The sequence below is a fragment of the Crassostrea angulata genome, chromosome 9 (genome assembly GCF_025612915.1).
Source record: "Crassostrea angulata isolate pt1a10 chromosome 9, ASM2561291v2, whole genome shotgun sequence".
In the NCBI taxonomy this organism is placed as follows: domain Eukaryota; kingdom Metazoa; phylum Mollusca; class Bivalvia; order Ostreida; family Ostreidae; genus Magallana; species Magallana angulata.
In genome coordinates, this window is record NC_069119.1 from 19,901,896 (window position 1) to 19,921,701 (window position 19,806).

General features: G+C 31.6%; 2 protein-coding genes across 2 annotated transcripts in view; both read left to right on the forward strand.

Annotated features, from left to right (window-relative positions):
• The first annotated feature begins 4,403 nt into the window (after positions 1 to 4,403).
• LOC128162620 (uncharacterized) overlaps positions 4,404 to 19,806 on the forward strand; it is a 49,057-nt gene continuing 33,654 nt past the window's right edge. Inside the window, 20 exon segments of the mRNA XM_052825862.1 lie at positions 4,404 to 4,448; positions 4,652 to 4,728; positions 5,203 to 5,367; positions 6,739 to 6,787; positions 7,069 to 7,258; positions 7,757 to 7,822; positions 8,168 to 8,266; positions 8,514 to 8,680; positions 8,921 to 8,992; positions 9,499 to 9,601; positions 9,804 to 9,881; positions 9,975 to 9,994; positions 10,798 to 10,903; positions 11,264 to 11,401; positions 11,835 to 11,927; positions 12,018 to 12,075; positions 12,316 to 12,393; positions 12,544 to 12,649; positions 13,883 to 13,957; positions 16,559 to 16,628. Of these exon segments, the coding sequence (XP_052681822.1) occupies positions 4,683 to 4,728; positions 5,203 to 5,367; positions 6,739 to 6,787; positions 7,069 to 7,258; positions 7,757 to 7,822; positions 8,168 to 8,266; positions 8,514 to 8,680; positions 8,921 to 8,992; positions 9,499 to 9,601; positions 9,804 to 9,881; positions 9,975 to 9,994; positions 10,798 to 10,903; positions 11,264 to 11,401; positions 11,835 to 11,927; positions 12,018 to 12,075; positions 12,316 to 12,393; positions 12,544 to 12,649; positions 13,883 to 13,957; positions 16,559 to 16,628 (1,779 nt within the window). The 5' untranslated portion in view covers positions 4,404 to 4,448; positions 4,652 to 4,682.
• On the forward strand, positions 17,857 to 19,512 carry LOC128162619 (uncharacterized). The gene has a single exon (XM_052825861.1). The coding sequence runs from the start codon at positions 17,857 to 17,859 to the stop codon at positions 19,510 to 19,512; it is 1,656 nt and encodes a 551-aa protein (XP_052681821.1).

Genomic DNA, 19,806 nt, shown 5'->3' on the forward strand with positions numbered 1-19,806 from the left:
TAAAATTGTTTAAGTAACAGAGTAGCAAATTTGTATTTTGGAAGGACAAATTAAATCCATTTCTCTAATGACTCTGCCACGATGTATATTGATTCCAAGACATTTCTCAAGATAAAAATGTGTAGAATAAGTGATTTAACTATTTAATTTGAGGTGGCCTTAAACGCTTTTACCCATGAAAAGCATTCGTTATCCAAATGTTATATGTTGGCTTCTTAATCTTTACATCTTATAATATCGTTCAACGTCGACGTCAATCTGTATATACGGGAACTTTTTTCTGTGAAACAACTGGGACCAATTACAACTTCAACCAAACTTTTACACATCATACCTTGATATGGTTTTTTTTTATAGTGCCTTGTTTAATTGTATTTTATCATTTGAACGATCAATTAATTGTTTTCTCTTTTGAAACATATGAAGTGGACAAATACCAATATAAGCATATTTTTTACAATTAGGAAATATAGAAGGGATCGTTAAAAACAGCATTTTTCACAAAAAACCCCACTTTCTAGATTTAATTACTTGATAGGAAAGCATCCTGAGATAACTGGTATGAAAGCATCTTGAGATAACTAATATGAAAGCATCCTGAGATAACTAATATGAAAGCATCCTGAGATAACGACTATGAAAGCATCCTGAGATAACTAATATGAAAGCACCCTGAGATAACTAATATGAAAGCATCCTGAGATAGCATAGATATTACTAAATACACATAATTTCTATACAATTAATAAATGCGACAATCGAACTGTTATTAAGATCATGAAAAAGCAAAGAACGGCTATACTTACAGTTAAAAGTTTTATATTAGAAAATACATGAACGTGTTTTGAATGTTGCTTTGTAGAATAATTATACCTTTCCTTTTCTATGGTTAAAGTGAAATTGGAAACCTTAATATATAAATATCGATGAAAAAAAAATTAATATTAAGGTAGCTCGCGGGTTTACCTGCTTGTGAGAAAACCTACCTCGAAAATTTGTCCACGTGATGCATAGGTTTTATAGTTTTATTTCTAAAATTTATTTAAGATTCGTCTGCGCGGTAATAATGTTATCGTGTTTCAAATACAGTGTCATTAATAAAATCCAGCAACGCTATTTCAATGAAATATATAGTAAAATGCACATTTTAACTGAGAAACGCATTACAAAACTATGCTCCAAACTTTTAAACGATTCAGACGAAATTAATCATACTCAACACAAAAACAGAGGAGATAATTATGAATCAATTCATAAAAAAATATCAGTATGTGTTCTCGGCCAATTTTTGGCAAAAAAACTTTAAAGATTTAAAAGATTTCTCAAAACCTTATATTTTCATTACGACGTTAGCCTTACGTCATCATTTCCTTACTTCTTAGAACACCAAAATTAAAATGCATTTATTGACAAGACTAGCTGTTTAACACATTTTAGAACATGTAAATGCTCATTAGACATTATTGTGAATGTATTCAAATGCAACTAATGTAAGGCTGTAAAGATACAGAATATTGCTATTTTTGTTTTTATGAAACTCTGTGTCAATCAATGCAAAAATGAAATGCCAGGCAACTACTGACATTATAAGTAAGTAATTGAATAAAACAGTTATCTCAAGCCAAAAGAAATCTAAGAATTTAATCGGTAGTACAGATTACGGAAGTTATAATTGTAAAAAAAAAAAAGCGAAGTTAATGCATACAGTCTATTTAAAAAACACGACTTTAAATGGAAGAGTACTAACGCACATCCATTCTTTATCTTTATAGAACAAAATGTGACAATGTATGTGACATCTTTAAATTTTCAGCACTTGATATTAATATGTTTTACGGTGTGACCGTTGGGGCGAGCGCAGAAGGAGCCACACATCTGTCATCATTGTTAAATGCAACCCGTGGACTTAACCAAACCAAAAAACTTTGGCTTTGTCTCGAAAACTTTTACCACCGCAAGGAACCGGAAGATATCAAACTTTTATTCCAATGGTCCTTTCCTAGGCTTAAATACACTTAAACAAAAAACTATAGCTACCACTGAGCATTAATAAAATGTTAAACAGACTTATTAAAATATTTTGATAAACACAAAGCCGTTTTTTTTATCTCTTCTTTACCTTTTAATAATGATCATTGAAATCAATAAATTGTGTGTCTGTGTTATATCTCATTTTGTTCCTTGTTGTTACCGGTGTTTTAATTATTTTCCTCTGAGACATCAATTTTGTTTTTAATCTTTTCAATTTTTGTACGCTATATAAGCGTTGTAGACATATGTGCCCTCCCCCATTTTTAGTGTGTGATATCCAATATTATTGAAAGGTTTGACCACATATGCAAGCCAACTATAACAAATACATGTTGATATTTTAACAGTTTAAATTTTTTTCTTTTATTCATTCATTACAAAATGACGTGGCTACACGTAGATCTAATAACGATTAGACTTTTCTTTTTTGATAATTTTTGTCACCTACCTAACGTATAACAATGATTGGATCAGCATGGAAATTGCATATGTATTTACTGAGCAAAAAAAATCATCAAAACAAAACTAATCAGCCGCCGTTAATAGCGAGCATAGTATCAGTATTAACGGTGACTCCCTACTGAGTACTTCCTACACGTTACATTCAGTACAGATGCTTGATCCACCTCTAAATGTAACGCGGGAATATTAAACGCGAGATCACTGTGACGTCATACTTAACGTTTTGCGCTCGACAGTTTTCGTAAATTGTCGGACAAATTCGGGGAAAGAAATGACGTCATAGGTACAGTTTTTTACGTAAGCATATGTGTTGTTTACTTTAATGTTTTTTAAAAGGATTTTTTATTGTTAAATGAAAATGATGTATGCGATTTACAGGTAAGAATTTTCCTTAGAAACGCTTCCTCTTCAGCCATGTTGCTATGCACCGCAAAGGATCACTGGGATAGTAGAACGTTTTCACGTGGCCTCATAAAATTTTCTTTGAACAATGTGCAGATTTCAACTCGAATTTCCTCCGTTCGTACACGTTGTCTATGGAGCTCGCTACGCGAGCGGCGCTTCGCGCCGCCTCGCTGCGCTCGCTATAAATCTTTGTATAAACAGTCATAAACCGCATTTAAGCTTTTTAAGATATTTTCTTTTATAATTCTAAATATCTCATTTGTCATTTTAAAAAAAAATTATAAGTTTACTATGACGGTCAACTCTTTACGTCGATTCCTATTGTGACGTCAGCAAACCCGCGAGCTACGTTAAATCACTGTTTTAACATTTTCAAATTGTACAATATTTTGGTATGAAATAACTTAAAATTTATTTTTAGAATAAGAAAGGTTACTAATTGTAAGGAGCTCAATGGTATACTTGCATATAAAACTGTAGAAGTTAACAGACAGACAAGCAGGCAAACGAAGAGCGACCAGTAAAAAATCTACTGTTAAGGGGAATACAAGGGTACTTATATGAAACTTAAAATATAGTATTAAAAACGTTTTATACTTGGATCACTGTCTATAGTCATGGCAATATAGCTCTCATGTTGCGAAAACAAACATATATAAGAATTTTCGACACATACTGTACGTTCAAATTGTATGATATATGTTAAATATATGGTCCCAAGGTTTAGTCTATTTTATATCTTTACTTTCATTGGTTTAGTTGTTTTCAAAGATTATATTCTTCATGTATACATGTAAACTTTACTTTTAAGATTTTTGATGTTGACAAAAATATGATTGTATATATGCTTTAAGAAATAAAACCAGTAAAAAGCTTCATTTCCTAAAATTATATTACATGTCAATTGCTGTTCAATTCAATGAATGAAATGATTAATGTTGTAAATTTTCCTGTTTTTATTCAATACTGAAGCTTTTTTCTTACTTAGAATAAGCAAATTCCTAATGAATTATACAGTATTAAAGTAATGATATAATACAATGAAAGGATGATATATAGTAAACTACATTGATGAATTTACAGCAAATATTTGCCTTTGAAATGAGTATCATGCTAATCTATTGGTGTAACGCATTTTTCTTGATGTGGGGAAAATTCATATATAAAACCTTAAGAACAATTAGGTCAAGACCATTAAGGATTTATTTCTTGTTTTTAAGTATTGCAGTAAAATAAAACAGTTTAACCATTTGCTAACACGACCAGACGTTTTGCCTGACCTACATGATTAAAAAAGTCAGCCATTGTCAACTTTATGTTAGTTTAAAGGTCTTCACATGTGTCATTTAACCCTGGGTATGCCATTCCGTAACTTCGTCCACGTCCAGTTCAGCGACACAGTTCACAGTTGACAGGATCTCAAAGTTTAATATGGGCTTAACTTCCCGAGTGTGTACTTTATTTACAGATTCAATGGACTCGCTCTTGACGTGTTTTCCTAACATACCTTGTGAGGTGTTTAGAATGATTATATAACCCTCATCACTCAGGTATGATTACGTCATACCCATTCACAAATGAATGCTTATATCAATTTTATAATCAATAGAGAGTTGTTACTTCTAATACGAGAAGAATGATTTGGTACAGTACATAACAAAGATACTTTAATTCATACATGGTAAACTGCCAGCAGCCATCGCTTTGTTTTGGTATAATAGTATTGATACCAAAAGATCTTTTCCTCAATTAGGTTGACTTTGGAAGCACGTTGCTGGTGAAACATGGCAGGATATCACAATAATTCAACCTATGAAGCAGAGGAACATGGTATGTAATATAACTTAAATTACAAGTTGAATTGACCGATTCGATGACTATAAGTGTAATGGCAGGGGTGCAAATGATTAAAAGGCAATTAAGATGAATATGAAGAAGAAATACAAGATTTTAATACTAGTATATTTATAGAATTTCTCTCAGTTTGATAATTTATGCAGAATAAAGTAATCATGACATCAGAAGGTAATTATTCGGTAATTATTATAACTGAAATAATAAATTTTCTATTTGAATTAAAAATGACATCTTGTGAAATCGGCATATTTTGATTTACTTTGGATTTTAGAAAGAATATCGTAAATGATAAATTATTCTTAAATTATATATAAAATCAATCCTTTCACAAATAACTGTTATTAATAGAAATAATATATAGAAATATTACATTCCTTCTCTATTTTTCGTTCAATCATTTGTATCGTACAAATGTGACATGACAACATTTATTAATATTTTATACAGATAGCGTCAGTCAAAACGGCAAGAACAGCAAACAAACTCAAAGTACCTGTATTCCGAAATGGCAACAGGTGACATTGTCATGGCATAACATCACAGTAACTACATCAAAAAGTACTATATGCAGAACGAGAAAAGTAGCTTGCAGCAAAACTATTCTTAAAAATGGTGAGCTTATACATGTAAATATTTTTATGAGTTTATGTTTTACCTTATATATTAAAGGGACTTGGACACGACTTGACTTAAACTTTTCAAATTTTATTTTTCCATTTTCAATGTTTATACTGATAAATATAAAAGTTTACAAATTTATGCTATGTCAAAATTTGAAAATCAGATTATAAGCAAGATACAGAGTTCATAATTCTTTGTTTTCTAAGCAAAGCTCAATATTGTCATTTTTTACGTATGTGTTGTATTGGTGTAAGTTTCAATCAAATGTATCTTTCTTTTGTTGATAATAGTATTTATGAAGATATTAAATTAGTTTGATTTGTTTTTTACATGTCATTTTGTCTAAGAATTGGTAATTTTCTACATTACATTTTTTGTAAAACAACTATAAGTCTCGAGCTTTGTTTACATAACAACTATTTAAGACTCGAGCTTTGTTTACATAACAACCAATTCTTACCTTCCTCTGTATCTCGCTTGTAACTTGACTTTAACATTCAATATTTTGGTCAATCATTTAAAATGCACCAGTTAACCATTTTGTACATACAAATTAAAAATAAAATTTTTGATCTTAAATCGTGTCCAAGTCCCTGTAACAACATTCGGTTTTTGGATAAATACATGTAATTGTGAATGGGCAGTGAAACAACCCTAAAATATAGTAAAATGATGTTCTCAAAAAGGCTTGCACAATGGAACCATGATTAAGCTGACACTAAACATACTTTTGGCCTTTTCCTATATTTTTTGAATTTCTGTAAAGAAAATTATGTCTCAAAATACTGCGATTCAACATACTTACATGTAATTTACAATGAATGCAAAATAAATATCCCTTTGGTAATTACCAGAATAAAACCTGTATAAAATTTGACCCAACCATATATCTGTTTTTAAGTATGCCATATATTTTGTACAAGCTATTGTTCATTACATGAAGAAAGGTAATGTTTTTGTTGACATGCTCAATTATAAAAATGCGCATGATGAATCCCCAAATTTGATATTAATTTACATAATTATACAACTATGAAGTCCACGCCATAGTATTGATATCATATAACATTAATGCATATTTCTGCACATATCTCAAATACAGAAATTACCAATATTCAATGGTAATAATGTATAACTACAAAAAATATTAATAAAGTTGGTAATACATCTTCGTATATATGTCCATTTGTAATCGTCCTAATAAAAATAGAGTAAATTAGCATATATGCCAACAAGCGTTTGTAATAAATTTCATTATTTAAATTGAATTAATTGGTTTAAATGTTTGATTGTGGAGACTTTCCTGGACTTCTTTACATAAATATGGTTGATTCAGAAATGATTTATCATCATGTTTTACAGTTAGTGGTAATGTGAGGCCAGGACGATTGGTAGCAATTATGGGAGCAAGGTAGATTACTAGTACACACTTTAAAACCTTTTTGTTAAAAGAGATGAATATAATTCTATTTCCTTGTAATTTTGTGTAAAAGCTGTATTAGCTTTCCCCTTATATTTTGCTTGTAGTTTATATATCTTTTTATAACTAGATTATCTCAAAAATGGATATATATATATATATATATATATATATATATATATATATATATATATATATATATATATATGATTTTTTATTAATTTATTTCTTCTAAATACTTTAAAATCTGTTACGTTTGTTTACTTCATTAGCGGTGCTGGAAAAACGTCCCTAATTAATGTCCTAACTTTCCGCAACATTCGATCTCTTGTCGTTTCTGGAGATATAAAAATTAATGATAGAGTTGTGAACAGAGATCAAATGAACGACGTATCCGCCTACCTACAACAGGAAGATCTTTTCCTAGGAACAATGACTGTTAGAGAACACCTTCTATTTAAGGTACAATGCTCTCTCTCTGTGCAAAAAATCAATATCACCATTATGAATAAAAGATCTTTCATCTTGCTTTGTCTTTGTTTCTTAAAAGAGTATCTTTTTCAAACATATTTTCTTTTCAAGATATGAAAAGGTGAAAAGTTATCAAAATGCTGAGGTGTTGATTTCTATCATCATACATAATTAACAAAAGGGTGTTGAAAACATTGCAGGACAAAATGCTAAGATTAATCCACACTTGCTTATAATATAAAGAATATTCTCTCACAGTATTCTGTAAACATGATATTGACCATATAGTTTGCTAGTAGGTAAAAACTCAATTTGATAAAAATGACTGACTTCAAAAAGCATATTGGATTGACTATACAAATAATTTTTGTTCAACTTTCTGTATATTTTCGGGTTTAAATCTCCACTTTCGCATTATCGCCATCATCATTGACAGTTGAGTTTACTTTTCTTTATCACCGAATTTGTTTTTTTTTTTATCAAATGCAGGCGTCATTGCAAATGAACATGGATAGCAGGACAAGAGAAAGAAAAGTCGATCAAGTCATGACGGAGGTAAAAAAGTTCCACATCTAATGCTAAAGAGTATACTAAGTTACTAAGTGTTCAACGAATATACTCGTAGAACATACTTTGCATGTTCAATGCATTTATTTGATTGTGAATAGAAAGACCAATTGAGCAATTAGGTCTGTGTCCATAATTCTTACATTGGCTTTCTTAATTTACGAAAAGAATGATCTGACGAAACGTTAAACTGCAGTCGATATATGGCTTGGGTCTCTACATACTATATGTATTACAAGAAATATTAATAAACTTTGCAATACATTTACCCCGTTTCCCCCGTATGCATTGCCAATATTAGAGTGTTCAATTCCTACCTTTCATTATTCATAGCTCGGGCTGTCCAAGTGTGCCGACTCTGTCATTGATCGACCGTACTCAAATCAAAGAATTTCAGGAGGGGAAAGAAAACGTCTCTCATTTGCCTCTGAGGTAGACCGTCAATTTCCATCTTATTTTCTTTATCAATTGCTTTGCATGCAAATGCATCTTATTTTTATTTATATTCTCCGCCTGATATCTAAATATTTACTTAGTTATATCTTGGTAAAAAGAATTTCATTCTCGAGGCTTTTTGTCTATGGTTATTGAAAGAATTCATCGGAATAAGATAGCAAACGTCTCACACATGTACTAACAATATTAAAGCTTACCTGAACCATTGCTATTACTATTTAAGCTCCTGATGAATCCCCCTCTGATGTTTTGTGATGAGCCTACTTCCGGTCTAGATTCCTTCATGGCATCAAGCGTCATCCAGTGCTTGAAAATGCTGGTGCATAAAGGTCACACCGTTCTTTGTACAATTCACCAACCGTCGTCAGAAGTGTTTTCCCTCTTTGACGAGTATGTAGACGGAAGAAAATAAACTGTCAAAAACATTATGATTCAAAATTCCATGAGACAATTTTCATGTGTTTTCCAGATCATTACCGTTCGTAAATAAAAAAAAATATTTGATTTGGAAAGGAAACAATTTTAATGGTTTTATTTATGAAACTAACAATAGAAATACAATATAATTATTTTTGTTACCATAGTACTTAATATTAAAATAAATATAAATTTCTTGTTTTAATTCAAAAGAATATATCTTCTGGCTGAGGGAAATTGTGTATTCACCGGCTATACGATGTATGCATTAGACTTTTTCAAAAGGTAAAAACTATCATTTTCGAAATTATTTTCCTTTCTTCTGGCTACATTATCATTTCTGAATATCATTTGGTTAAATAGCAATTCAATAAAAATTAAATCAATATCATAACAGATAACCAAAAATACTGAATATGATAACTGTTGCTGACGTATATTAGTTACATGTATATGATCATTCTGATTACAATTCGTTGTGGCTCAATGTCCTGCATTTCCTGCAAACCTCTGAATCATAATTACCAACTTATCACAATGCACAGTTTCATTATTAAATGGACAAATTCATAAAAAAAAATTCCACGAACCTTGGAAAAACTAAGAATCTACCAATATTGACCCTTATTATTCTCTTTTTGAATGTTTCACAGAGCAATATGTTATTACAATTTTGCTGAAGAATTGCCCATAGAATATTTAAAAATATATTTGAATGTTTAGATATTGATTAGATATGTTTACTTTATCCTTGTTAAAATGCTTAATCTGAATTTTTTATTGTTCTAAAGCCAAGGTTATCCATGTCCAATCAATTACAATCCTGCAGATCACTTCATTCTAACACTGGCAATGGTTCCTGGACAAGAACAGGCATGTCGCAAAAAAATCAAGGTTAGATGATTAAAATACTGGCAAATTACGAATTAAGAAATGATACAGGTTAGGTTTTTTAATTTTAAAAAGTTAAATGTAAAAACTTAGTGTTGCTTAATATTACATTTTTACTTGGAGATACTGATTTCTTGAATTGCATATACATGTATAAACAAATTCCCTGTAATGATTCTTAAATGCATTTGTTTGTTCATCATAGAGATTGTGTTGGGAGTTTGAAAATAAACAGATGAAAGAAGAGTATGAGAATGGCTCTAATACTTCTTCACATTTAAATGTAAGAATGTGTTAAATTTCTGTTTAAAAGTACTTGCAATACCACCTTAATTACCGATATAAGTACAATTTCATGTATAGATTACTTTTTCAGCAACAAGAATTGCTTCCGAGGTAAGATAATTTAATGACACTTTATAATCTTATCTCTAATTTTCTAATAAATACTTTTCTGTTGCTGTGGTTTCCGTTTCTTCATAATCTTGTTAGGGTACATTAGCTAATTTAATTCCTTGTTTTTACAAATACCTTACCTTGGTTAGAAGAAATTATATGTGGCTAAAACATGTTAAATTATAAGTGAGGAAACAAACCTACATGTATATAATTCAAGAATTGTTTATCAAGATTGTTAGGGATAAGAAAATGATGCAAAAGGCAATTTGGTAAAAGTTTCAAGTTTACCAAATCGATCTAATTAGGAATAAAAAGATATGAATTTAGTTTAGTAATAGTTTTATCCCTTTGTTTCAAGAATGGCTAAAATAAGTGAGAATTATTCGAATTTATTTTGATATACAAGTTAAAAAAATCTTCTAAGGAAAAGAAATGGCAAAATTTGGGAACTAACTGTTTTGAGGATACAACAAATATTCATTGTCACCAGCTACGTCTCTATTAACTAATCCATAAGTACCCAGTTTGAGGGCGTTTGGTCTATAGAAATGCATAGGATCAAATTACTGCAAAAAGGAGACCCTTTGGCGCTAATAAAGACACGGACCCACTTGTGAAATAATACATGTAGGATGTAAACATTTTCATATAATATACCTTTTGGGCAAGACTGCGACTGGGGAGAAATGAGGACTGGATGTCTTATTTTAATGAAGGCTGTAGATTTTCTAAAAATGATATTAAAGTGAGCTTGAGTTTTTTGTTTCTTAGTTTGCAGGGCTATTTTTTCTATATTTTAGATACCAAGCGCCTTGTCTTAAACAGTTTCGCTATCTTTTATGGAGAAGTTGGATCACAAACCTTCGCAATCCTAACCTTTTTATAATCAAACTTATTCAAGCAGTGGTATGTTATTTCAAAATTTGAAAGTCCCAGTCAATCAAATTGGTTGAATTTTTCTAATTTGATAAAACAGTACGCCGATCAAGGTATTGGAGTTAATGGACGTTATTTGTTGCATTGGTTCGAGTAAAAAATGCATATTGTACTATTATCTATTAAATGGTTCTCATGTAGGGGGAAATTATTTCAATAATATAAAAAAGAATTGTTTTATTTAGTGTTAGATTGTCCCGCTACATTATCTCCTAAGGAAAAATCGTTCTCCGTGACAGATGCTTGAAAGAAAATTTCCCAAGTGTGACATCTACTCTACAATATTAGTTAGGTAAACATGGAACTAAATACTTATTTTGTTTTCTTTAGTTGTTTGCTGTTATCCTTGGATTGTTCTACTTAAAGACAGACAACCATTACACACAGGATGACGTCATGAATATTAACGGCTGTATATTCTTTGCTATAGTATCGTTAAGTCTAGATAGCATCTTTCCCATTCTAAACGTAAGTACATTATGCGGATTTTAACTTGATTAACTGATATATTTTTTCATAATAATTTACATATCAGCCCTCCATCAGTTGTGCCTAAAATGTTAATCGTGTTTGGTTGACTCTAAATTAAAGCTTTTCTATTAAAACAACCCCAAAAACAAAAGACTTTATTTTAAATGTTTGGACCACAGAAAACATATTATTATTTAATTAATTATGGCAATTGATATTATTTTCACTGTTATGTCTCTATGTTATCCACAGGATATCGCCAATCTATCAATTTTCAACGATATTTTTTCCTTTTGTGAAACTTTTGTTTATATATAAAACATAATGCATTTGCCCTAAAAATTGAAAAACAAAAATAAGAGGTAGTCCTGTTGATACACTGTAGCATTCACATTTCATTTGATATTTTGAATTTTAATTTAATTAAAAGGTTTTCCCTAGCGAAGTCCCTATTTTTGTGAGAGAGTATGGAAGTAAATTATACAGAGTAGATATATATTATCTTTCCAAAATCATTGTTGAGGTAAGTGTTAGGTGACTTAAATCTTGAAAAATGCAATGAAAAGTAAATTATCTCATGTAATGACCCTAACAAATCAATCCTTGCTTGCAGATTCCTATTCATGTCATCAACCCGGCTATTTTCATGAGCATATTGTACTGGATGAGTGGTATGTGTCTGTATGCTTGTTATTTCCATGTTCACTCTTTGAATTTCACAATATTAACATAGAGAATGCATCACCCCTCCCCCACCCCCCCCCAAAAAAAAACTGTTATAATAAAAAAACCTACCTGTATACTTTGAATGACTTCTAAAAATATACCAATAGTATATTTAGAATTTTTTAGCAGCCAATCCTTAAATTGATATGTTTCATTAGTTTTCATTCATAATCAAATCTCTTTAGGTTTGGTGTATGACAATGTAGAATTTTGGACAGCAATTGGTATAGCGGTTCTGGTTGCCAATGCTGCAGCAGGATTTGGTAAATACTATATAAGCGTCCCTGTAGTTTTCAACTTTTCAACAAAATAGTAATGTCTTTTTCATAGTTGTTTTGAAAATTACAAAGCAACTTACCTAAATGTGTGTGAAATCAAACAATATGCTTCGATTTCTTCTTTTTTAAAACAAGGTTACGTCATTTCTGCGGGAGCACCTTCCATAACAGCAGCTCTTGCTTTGGCGCCATTGTTACTAATGCCGCTCATGATGAATGGAGGATTCTTTTTAAATAACAGGTATTGGCACCCATAATGAACCCATGTTTAAGAATCGAAAAGTAAAATTTGATCAAAATGAAATATTTGTTACAAAGTAATTGTTCAACAAGGCATCTACCCCGGTAAGTTTTCTACCAAATTTTCTTGAGTGTTGTCATATTCAAATTACTTCTGTTTTTACATGCACTTTGTCCTAACATATAAAAGCAGCGAATAAATATTTAGATATTTTTCAAATTTGAGGAATATCTTTTTTCTTTGAAATACTCCCTTTAGATTAATAGGTTCGATAAATTAAATTTAAAAAAAAAACCCTGCAGAAGCATCTAAAATTTTAAATTTTAACGATATTTGCATGGCAATAATCATGTATTCTGTAATACATATAAATGCATACATATATTGTACTTATAATGCTTATGCTAAATTCCTTGTTATTGAAATTAAAACTATCAAACTATCAAACATTAAAAGAAAGTAATAAAATCAGTTTCATGAATTTTGCAGCTAATTATTCTAATTATCGAACAAAGTTTAACCATTCTACTATGTAACAGCTCACTATATACATTAAATTTTGTGTGAACACTAATTTTTGATAGTGGAAATCGAGTAGAATAAAGGAATAAAGATTCATTCTTTGAGTATTATGAGGTGGTCGGGGCGTGATCAAATCCAAAGAAGCCCGGAAGGCTTTTTGATAGATTTGATCATGCCCCGACCGAAATTATCACCTCATAATATTCGAAGAATGATTCCTTATTACTTATATTTACATAAGTTTCAACCATTCTTTGATTTAATGTTTAAATACAAAAAAGCAAACCCCGCTGGCTCCCCATTTGAAGTTATGGACTGTATAGTACAAAATCGATACGTAGTGTTATCACAGACAAAGACATTCAAACATTTAAATATTTTGTCATATCTTCTTCAATTCCCTTTTTGAAAGGTGACTTGCAATTGTGTAACATTGTTCTCAGAAACGCCAAGAAAGAGGATAAAAGTATGCTGTTATTACAAAACACTTTATACTAGTATAAATCTGTGAAAATTAAACAAATTTTGAACTGTTTGAAATCGACAAAATCTACCAAAATATCATATTCTTACTAAAGCAGAATAAGTCATTCAATACGAATATCCTTTGACTGCATGTTCCATAATGATAACCCATAAATATCAAAACGAGAACATTTGTTAAGGCTTGATTGATAAGCAGACCAAATATAGTGTTCCTTTGCCCTTTAGTTGTTTATTTCCGTGTGAAGATTACAAACATTAACAGCTGTATCGCGTATATTTTAAACCAAGTGACAATAATGGCGATCTGGATTTTTCTATTATCATTCTTTACACAAGCAATTGCAGAGAAAAGGATTTTACTGAACGACCCCGCTTTAGTTCAGTCCCAGGTCCATGCGCTTGAGAGAAAGATGGAGGATGTAGTGTCCAATTTGACTGCCAAATACAACGATCTGAACACAAAATACACTGATCAGTCTGTCGAATACACCGAATTGTCGACTAAATACATCGAATTGTCCACCAAATACACCGAAGTGTCAACTAAATACACCGAGGTGTCAACTAAATACACCGATTTGTCGACAAAATACAGTGATCAGTCTGTCAAACTCACGGATTTGTCAGCAAAATACGCCAACTTTTCAGCTAGATACAACATGTTAACGAACAGCAATGCTTGAGGAATATTCATACGATGGGGACGAACAGTATGCCCTGGACACAACACTGAACTAGTTTATTCAGGGTTTGCTGGGGGTTCTTATGCTGGGCACAGTGGAGCCGCTGCAGAATTTGTTTGCCTTCCACGAGATCCAGACCTCACTACAAAGTTTTCCTCGAGCTATGCATTCATGTATGGATCAGAATACGACTCGACTGAGTTTGGCTACCACAACGGGGATGACCTTCCTTGCAGCGTTTGTCGAAGCTCGGTACAGTCTAGCGTTATGATGATTCCTGGTAAATCATCTTGCTACGGTGGCTGGAGCATGCAGTACAAAGGGGACCTTGTGGCAGGACATTATCTTAACGCAGCCGCATCCCAGTATATATGTATGGACGAGCATCCTGAAACCTTGACTGGAGGGCAGCGTGATGAAAACGGAAAAATGTTTTACCCAGTAAAAGCAGTATGTGGGTCATTAGCCTGTCCACCATATCAGAATGAACGATACCGTTCTTGTGTTGTCTGTACTAAATAAGAATGATACATGTATATTAAAAACACCACAAATGCACATCTGTATTGTGTCGTTTGTCCTCTATAAGTTTTTTTTTGATGTGAAACAGAATGGTCCAAATTAAAACTGGTGCACAGACCATTGGCATTCTTTACCAGTAGAAACGATTCCGCTATTTCTCTGATATCATATATACATTAAAGAATTGAGTTAAAATTAAAAGTATTGGAGAAAACTCGTTAGTTCGTGTTTCTTCTGTAAAACCCTAGACTTTACGAAATTATGAAATATAAAAACATCATGACTTTAACAATGAATATACATGTATGTTCGATGTATACTAGATGATGATTTCTTTTCATGCAAGACAAAACTTATTTGTGTGATGGTCTATATCCAGAAGTTAAAATTTAATCTGCAAAAATAATTAAAAATAACAAAGTTTTTTTTCGTCGAAATGAGGGCAAAGAAATGTAGTTTTGATTACATTTATTTAGCTATTAAGAACTTGGATGAACAAGGTTTATATTATGTTTATGAAGTTATTATATCTATCTGTATATAAGGATACCCTTATACTGTTATGCAGATATGTACACACTGACTAATGAGAAATCTAATAAATTAATTCTAATGTTTTTATCATCATAAATTTAATGAATATTTAAGATATCGGCTTATTCTTTATATGAAGGTAAGAAAAGTTGTCTTTGCACATTGAATAAGTATTATTTTACATTGTGATAGCAATAAATTTGAACAAATAAATCTTAGACAAATCAAGCTTGACAATTATGATACAAGTTATCAATGCATAGAAAAGTTCAACAAAGTCGAGTTTATAATAATGCGAATCGACAAAATGCATTAAGGAAAAAGCGTCATGAAATCATTGTAATACCGGTGTATATATCTGCAATAAATAAGAATATTTAGACTGTGTCAAAAAAAGGGAGAAAGACAAACTTTTCGTAACTAGTTTTACCCTATGCAGTTGCCACCAATTGTTCAACGTTCAAACACAAAGAAAAAAAAGCAATATTATTATAATTATAGAAAGACTCGTGTAATCTATATATAATAGTTCATAGGAAAATGATTAAACTGCAGGGATGGTGTTTTTAAATATCATCCTGGTCTCAGTGTTTAAATATAAATAACTAGGCAAGTTTCAACAAATGTTCACCATATGCCTAGTTTACGCACTTGTAGAGTAGTTATTTCTAGTAGCATTATTGAGAGTTGTTGAGTCTCATGCAAAATTTTATTTCACAAGAAATAAATTAGTAGTCGACGGATATTTATTTATTTATTTTTCCTAACAAATATATTTTTTTTAAATTCAGAACCGTGCCTGTGTATTTCCTGTGGTTAAAATACTCGTCTTGGTTTATGTACAGCAATGAGCTGATGATTCTAAATCAGTGGACCAATGTTGACCAAATAGGTTTGTTGTTAGTCTGTCATATATGATCAATGTTCCATTCTTTTAATTTTTGACCGAAATTATTACTTTTTATATTAATATATGTCACCTAAGTTTAATGATAACCACATATACAATTTTTCTTGAATACAAAGGTAAAAGTTAATTTTTTCAAATACTTGAATATATTCAAGGTAAAGTTTTTAGAGAAATGCGTGTTAGTTACATGTACATTACTTTCAGCTGTACTATTTATATTGATATTATAAACACACATTTGTGTACATTTTTAGGGTGCAACGGCAATTCAGCATGTCTTTCAAATGGAAATCTAGTCATAGAAAGCTTAGGTTATAGCAAGGTAGGTTCAATCATTTCTTAAAAATGTATTCATTCACTTATGAATGAATAAAAAATTGTGCTTTAAATATAGCTTGATTATTTCCAAGAATATTCAAAGCAAGAATTGTTCTTTTCAGGACAACGTACCATTGGATTGGATATGTCTAGCATCGCTAACGATTGCCTTTAGACTACTGTCTTTTATCATTTTGTGTATCAAAGCCAAAATAACGACATGATTAATGAATTTTTTAAAGAAATATTGTGTTCTTTTTATAACATTAAATATTAAATATTTGAAAACAAATGCAGTTTGTGTGTTTTTACTACATCTAAGGTAACAATCATTGTGGAAATTACTAGTAAATTGTGCATTGGTGTTTAAATTATGCAACTTTTGGTAAAACAATGCGAAAAGGTACAGTGTAATACAAATCGTAAAGATATGTTTTACTAGTATATAGAAACATCAAAACACATATAAACGATGACACAGAGAGAGTTATATGTTCGTTTTCTTTCTTTTAAAACCTGAACTAGGAATTATTATACTCTATTTTAGCTTTATTTGGTTACTTATATCCTGTGTTAACATGAAAGATCAACAGAATATTAACAAAATATCAATTCAGATATTTATTTTGTTGAACTATTGAAGGTCGACATTTTTATGTATACGTATTTTATGTATTAATAGCGTGCGTACAGTTGACACAGGTGGGTAGATATGGGATTTAATGTTCATTGATTTGTCATTGGATGTACCCAACATTTATTTAAACCAATCATAAGATAGAACTAGACCGCAGTAAACACTAGGCAACACTATCATAACCAGGAAGAAAAATGTTATGGTAGTACAAAACGGCTGGGATTGAGATTGGGATTGAATTTTTTGCACAATTCTACTTGTATTATCAAATTCATAAATGTGCAATCGAATTTATACCATATTAGGTATGATGGAAATGATGTCTAGGGACATGAAACCTCTCCGGTAGGCTAAATTAGCAGTAGTACTGACAAAAGTACTACTAGTATCCCTATATGTAAGTATTATTTACCTTTCTATATTGTTAATAAACACGTGCCATGTGCTATCAAAGTGTGATCTGCATGTAGTCTGCCTCACAAATAGAACATACCGTATATGTACACTGCATTTACTCGATTCACACATTTTCAATTAGGAGCGTTATTTTTGGACGTTCTCTTTTCTTGTTAGAAAAAAGTCCCATATCGCCTCTATGGATCCTCGCCACAGTGCTCAGGATGTCGTAAGTTGTCATCTATGTGAGGCACATGTTCCTCCGTATTTCTGTGACATTTGTCAAATCAATCTATGCAAGACCTGTGCTGGGGAGCATTTACTGGACGAGTCCCAAGTAGTACATAGGGTGTTGCCAATTACACAAAGAAGATCTACTCCAAATTATCCTAAATGTTCAAAGCATGTCACAAAACATTGTGAACTCCACTGTGAACAATGTGACATTCCTATTTGTGTGCACTGTGTTTCATCCGGTGAACACCTAGGACATCGAGCTGTTGATATATTAGAAAACTTTGAAAGGTTGAAAGAAAAGTTGAGAAATGATTTACAAGAATTAGAGGAATCGATATATCCTAAATATCAAGAGATTGCATCTAATATTCCTGTTCAGATAGCGGAATTGAATCAAAACGCAAAGAAACTGAAATCAGAAATCAGCAAACGGGGAGAGGACTGGCACAAGGAAATAGACACTATTATTAACAAAATGCAGTCCGATGTTAATGAAGTTGAATCAAAACAATTGACTGTTTTAAATGAACTCAGAGATGAAATAAATGATACAATGTCTGATATTACAAAGAACATTGCTGATCTAAAGAAGATACTTGATTCCAATGACGTCTACAGGAACTCTGAGTACAAGTCCAATATTGCAAAATTCAAAACACAATCTACTACATCTAAACGAAATGTTTCTTTACCAATTTTTACGTTTCAGATGATTAACACAGACGAACTATTTAAAAAATTCGGTTCTCTCTTGGCACCTTCCAAAATGGAGTCGATCATTCCAGCTGAGATTTCTGCCTTAGACCGACCCCTGTTGGATGTACCCAAGATCATTACAACTATTGACACTAGGAGTACAACTATTCGATTGCAATATGTGGCTTGCCTTAATGACGAAGCAATTTGGACCAAATGGGATTTTAACAGCATCGATCTCTACGATCGCAATGGCAAGCTCCTGAGGTCAATCCAAACCAAATCAGGATACACACCAGTAGATATAGCAGTGACAAAGAGTGGAAGTCTTGTTTATACTGATGTGTTTCGCCATACAGTAAACATAGAAAGACGTTCACAGATCGAGGATTTAATCAGAATAAGTGGGAAACCCCTCAGTATCTGTAGTACCTCCTCTGAAGACTTACTAGTTATGGTGAAAGATTGGACGAATAAAACAAAAGTTGTGCGTTACTCAGGTTCCACAATAAAACAAAGCATTCAATTTGATAATAAAAACCAACCTCTTTATTCATCTGGTGAGATTCAAAACATATGCGAGAATAAAAACCTAGACATATGCGTGGCTGACTGGGGAGGATGCGCAGTAGTGGTGGTCAATCTGGATGGGAATTTCAGATTTCGATATAATTGTTTCACCTCAACTACAAACAAACCATTTAAACCTTATGGCATCGTCACAGACTCCCAGAGTTGCATCCTGGTTGGAGACTCTCGTGTTAGTTTTTGTATCCAGATTTTAGATAAGGACGGACAGTTTATCCGCAATATTGATTGTGGTTTACTTCATCCAATGGGTTTATGTGTGGACTCGAGAGACAATCTCTTTGTAGCTGAGGATAGAACAGGAAAAATAAAGAAAATTCAATATTATACGTAATTCAATTGAGTGCTGTATATAATTGCGTGTAATCAAGCTGGGTTTTGCATTGTATATATGTAATCATATGATGTTGTTAGATCTCGTATATGAATTTCTTAAAGTGTTTTTATTACATAATTATATATAATTAGGGATATCAATAAATTTATTCTTAGGCAAGACCTCATTTGTAAATTAAACTGGCGTACGCCGAATTCGCCACTTGACCTTTAAATCTGACCGGAGAAAGTTCGGAAAGACCGGCGTGGTATTCGCCATGATATATAGTATGGCGGAAAGCTCAGGGTTAGA

Excerpts from the sequence above, each read along its gene's own strand:
- LOC128162619 (XM_052825861.1), top strand. The coding sequence starts at position 17,857 with ATGGATCCTCGCCACAGTGCTCAGGATGTCGTAAGTTGTCATCTATGT.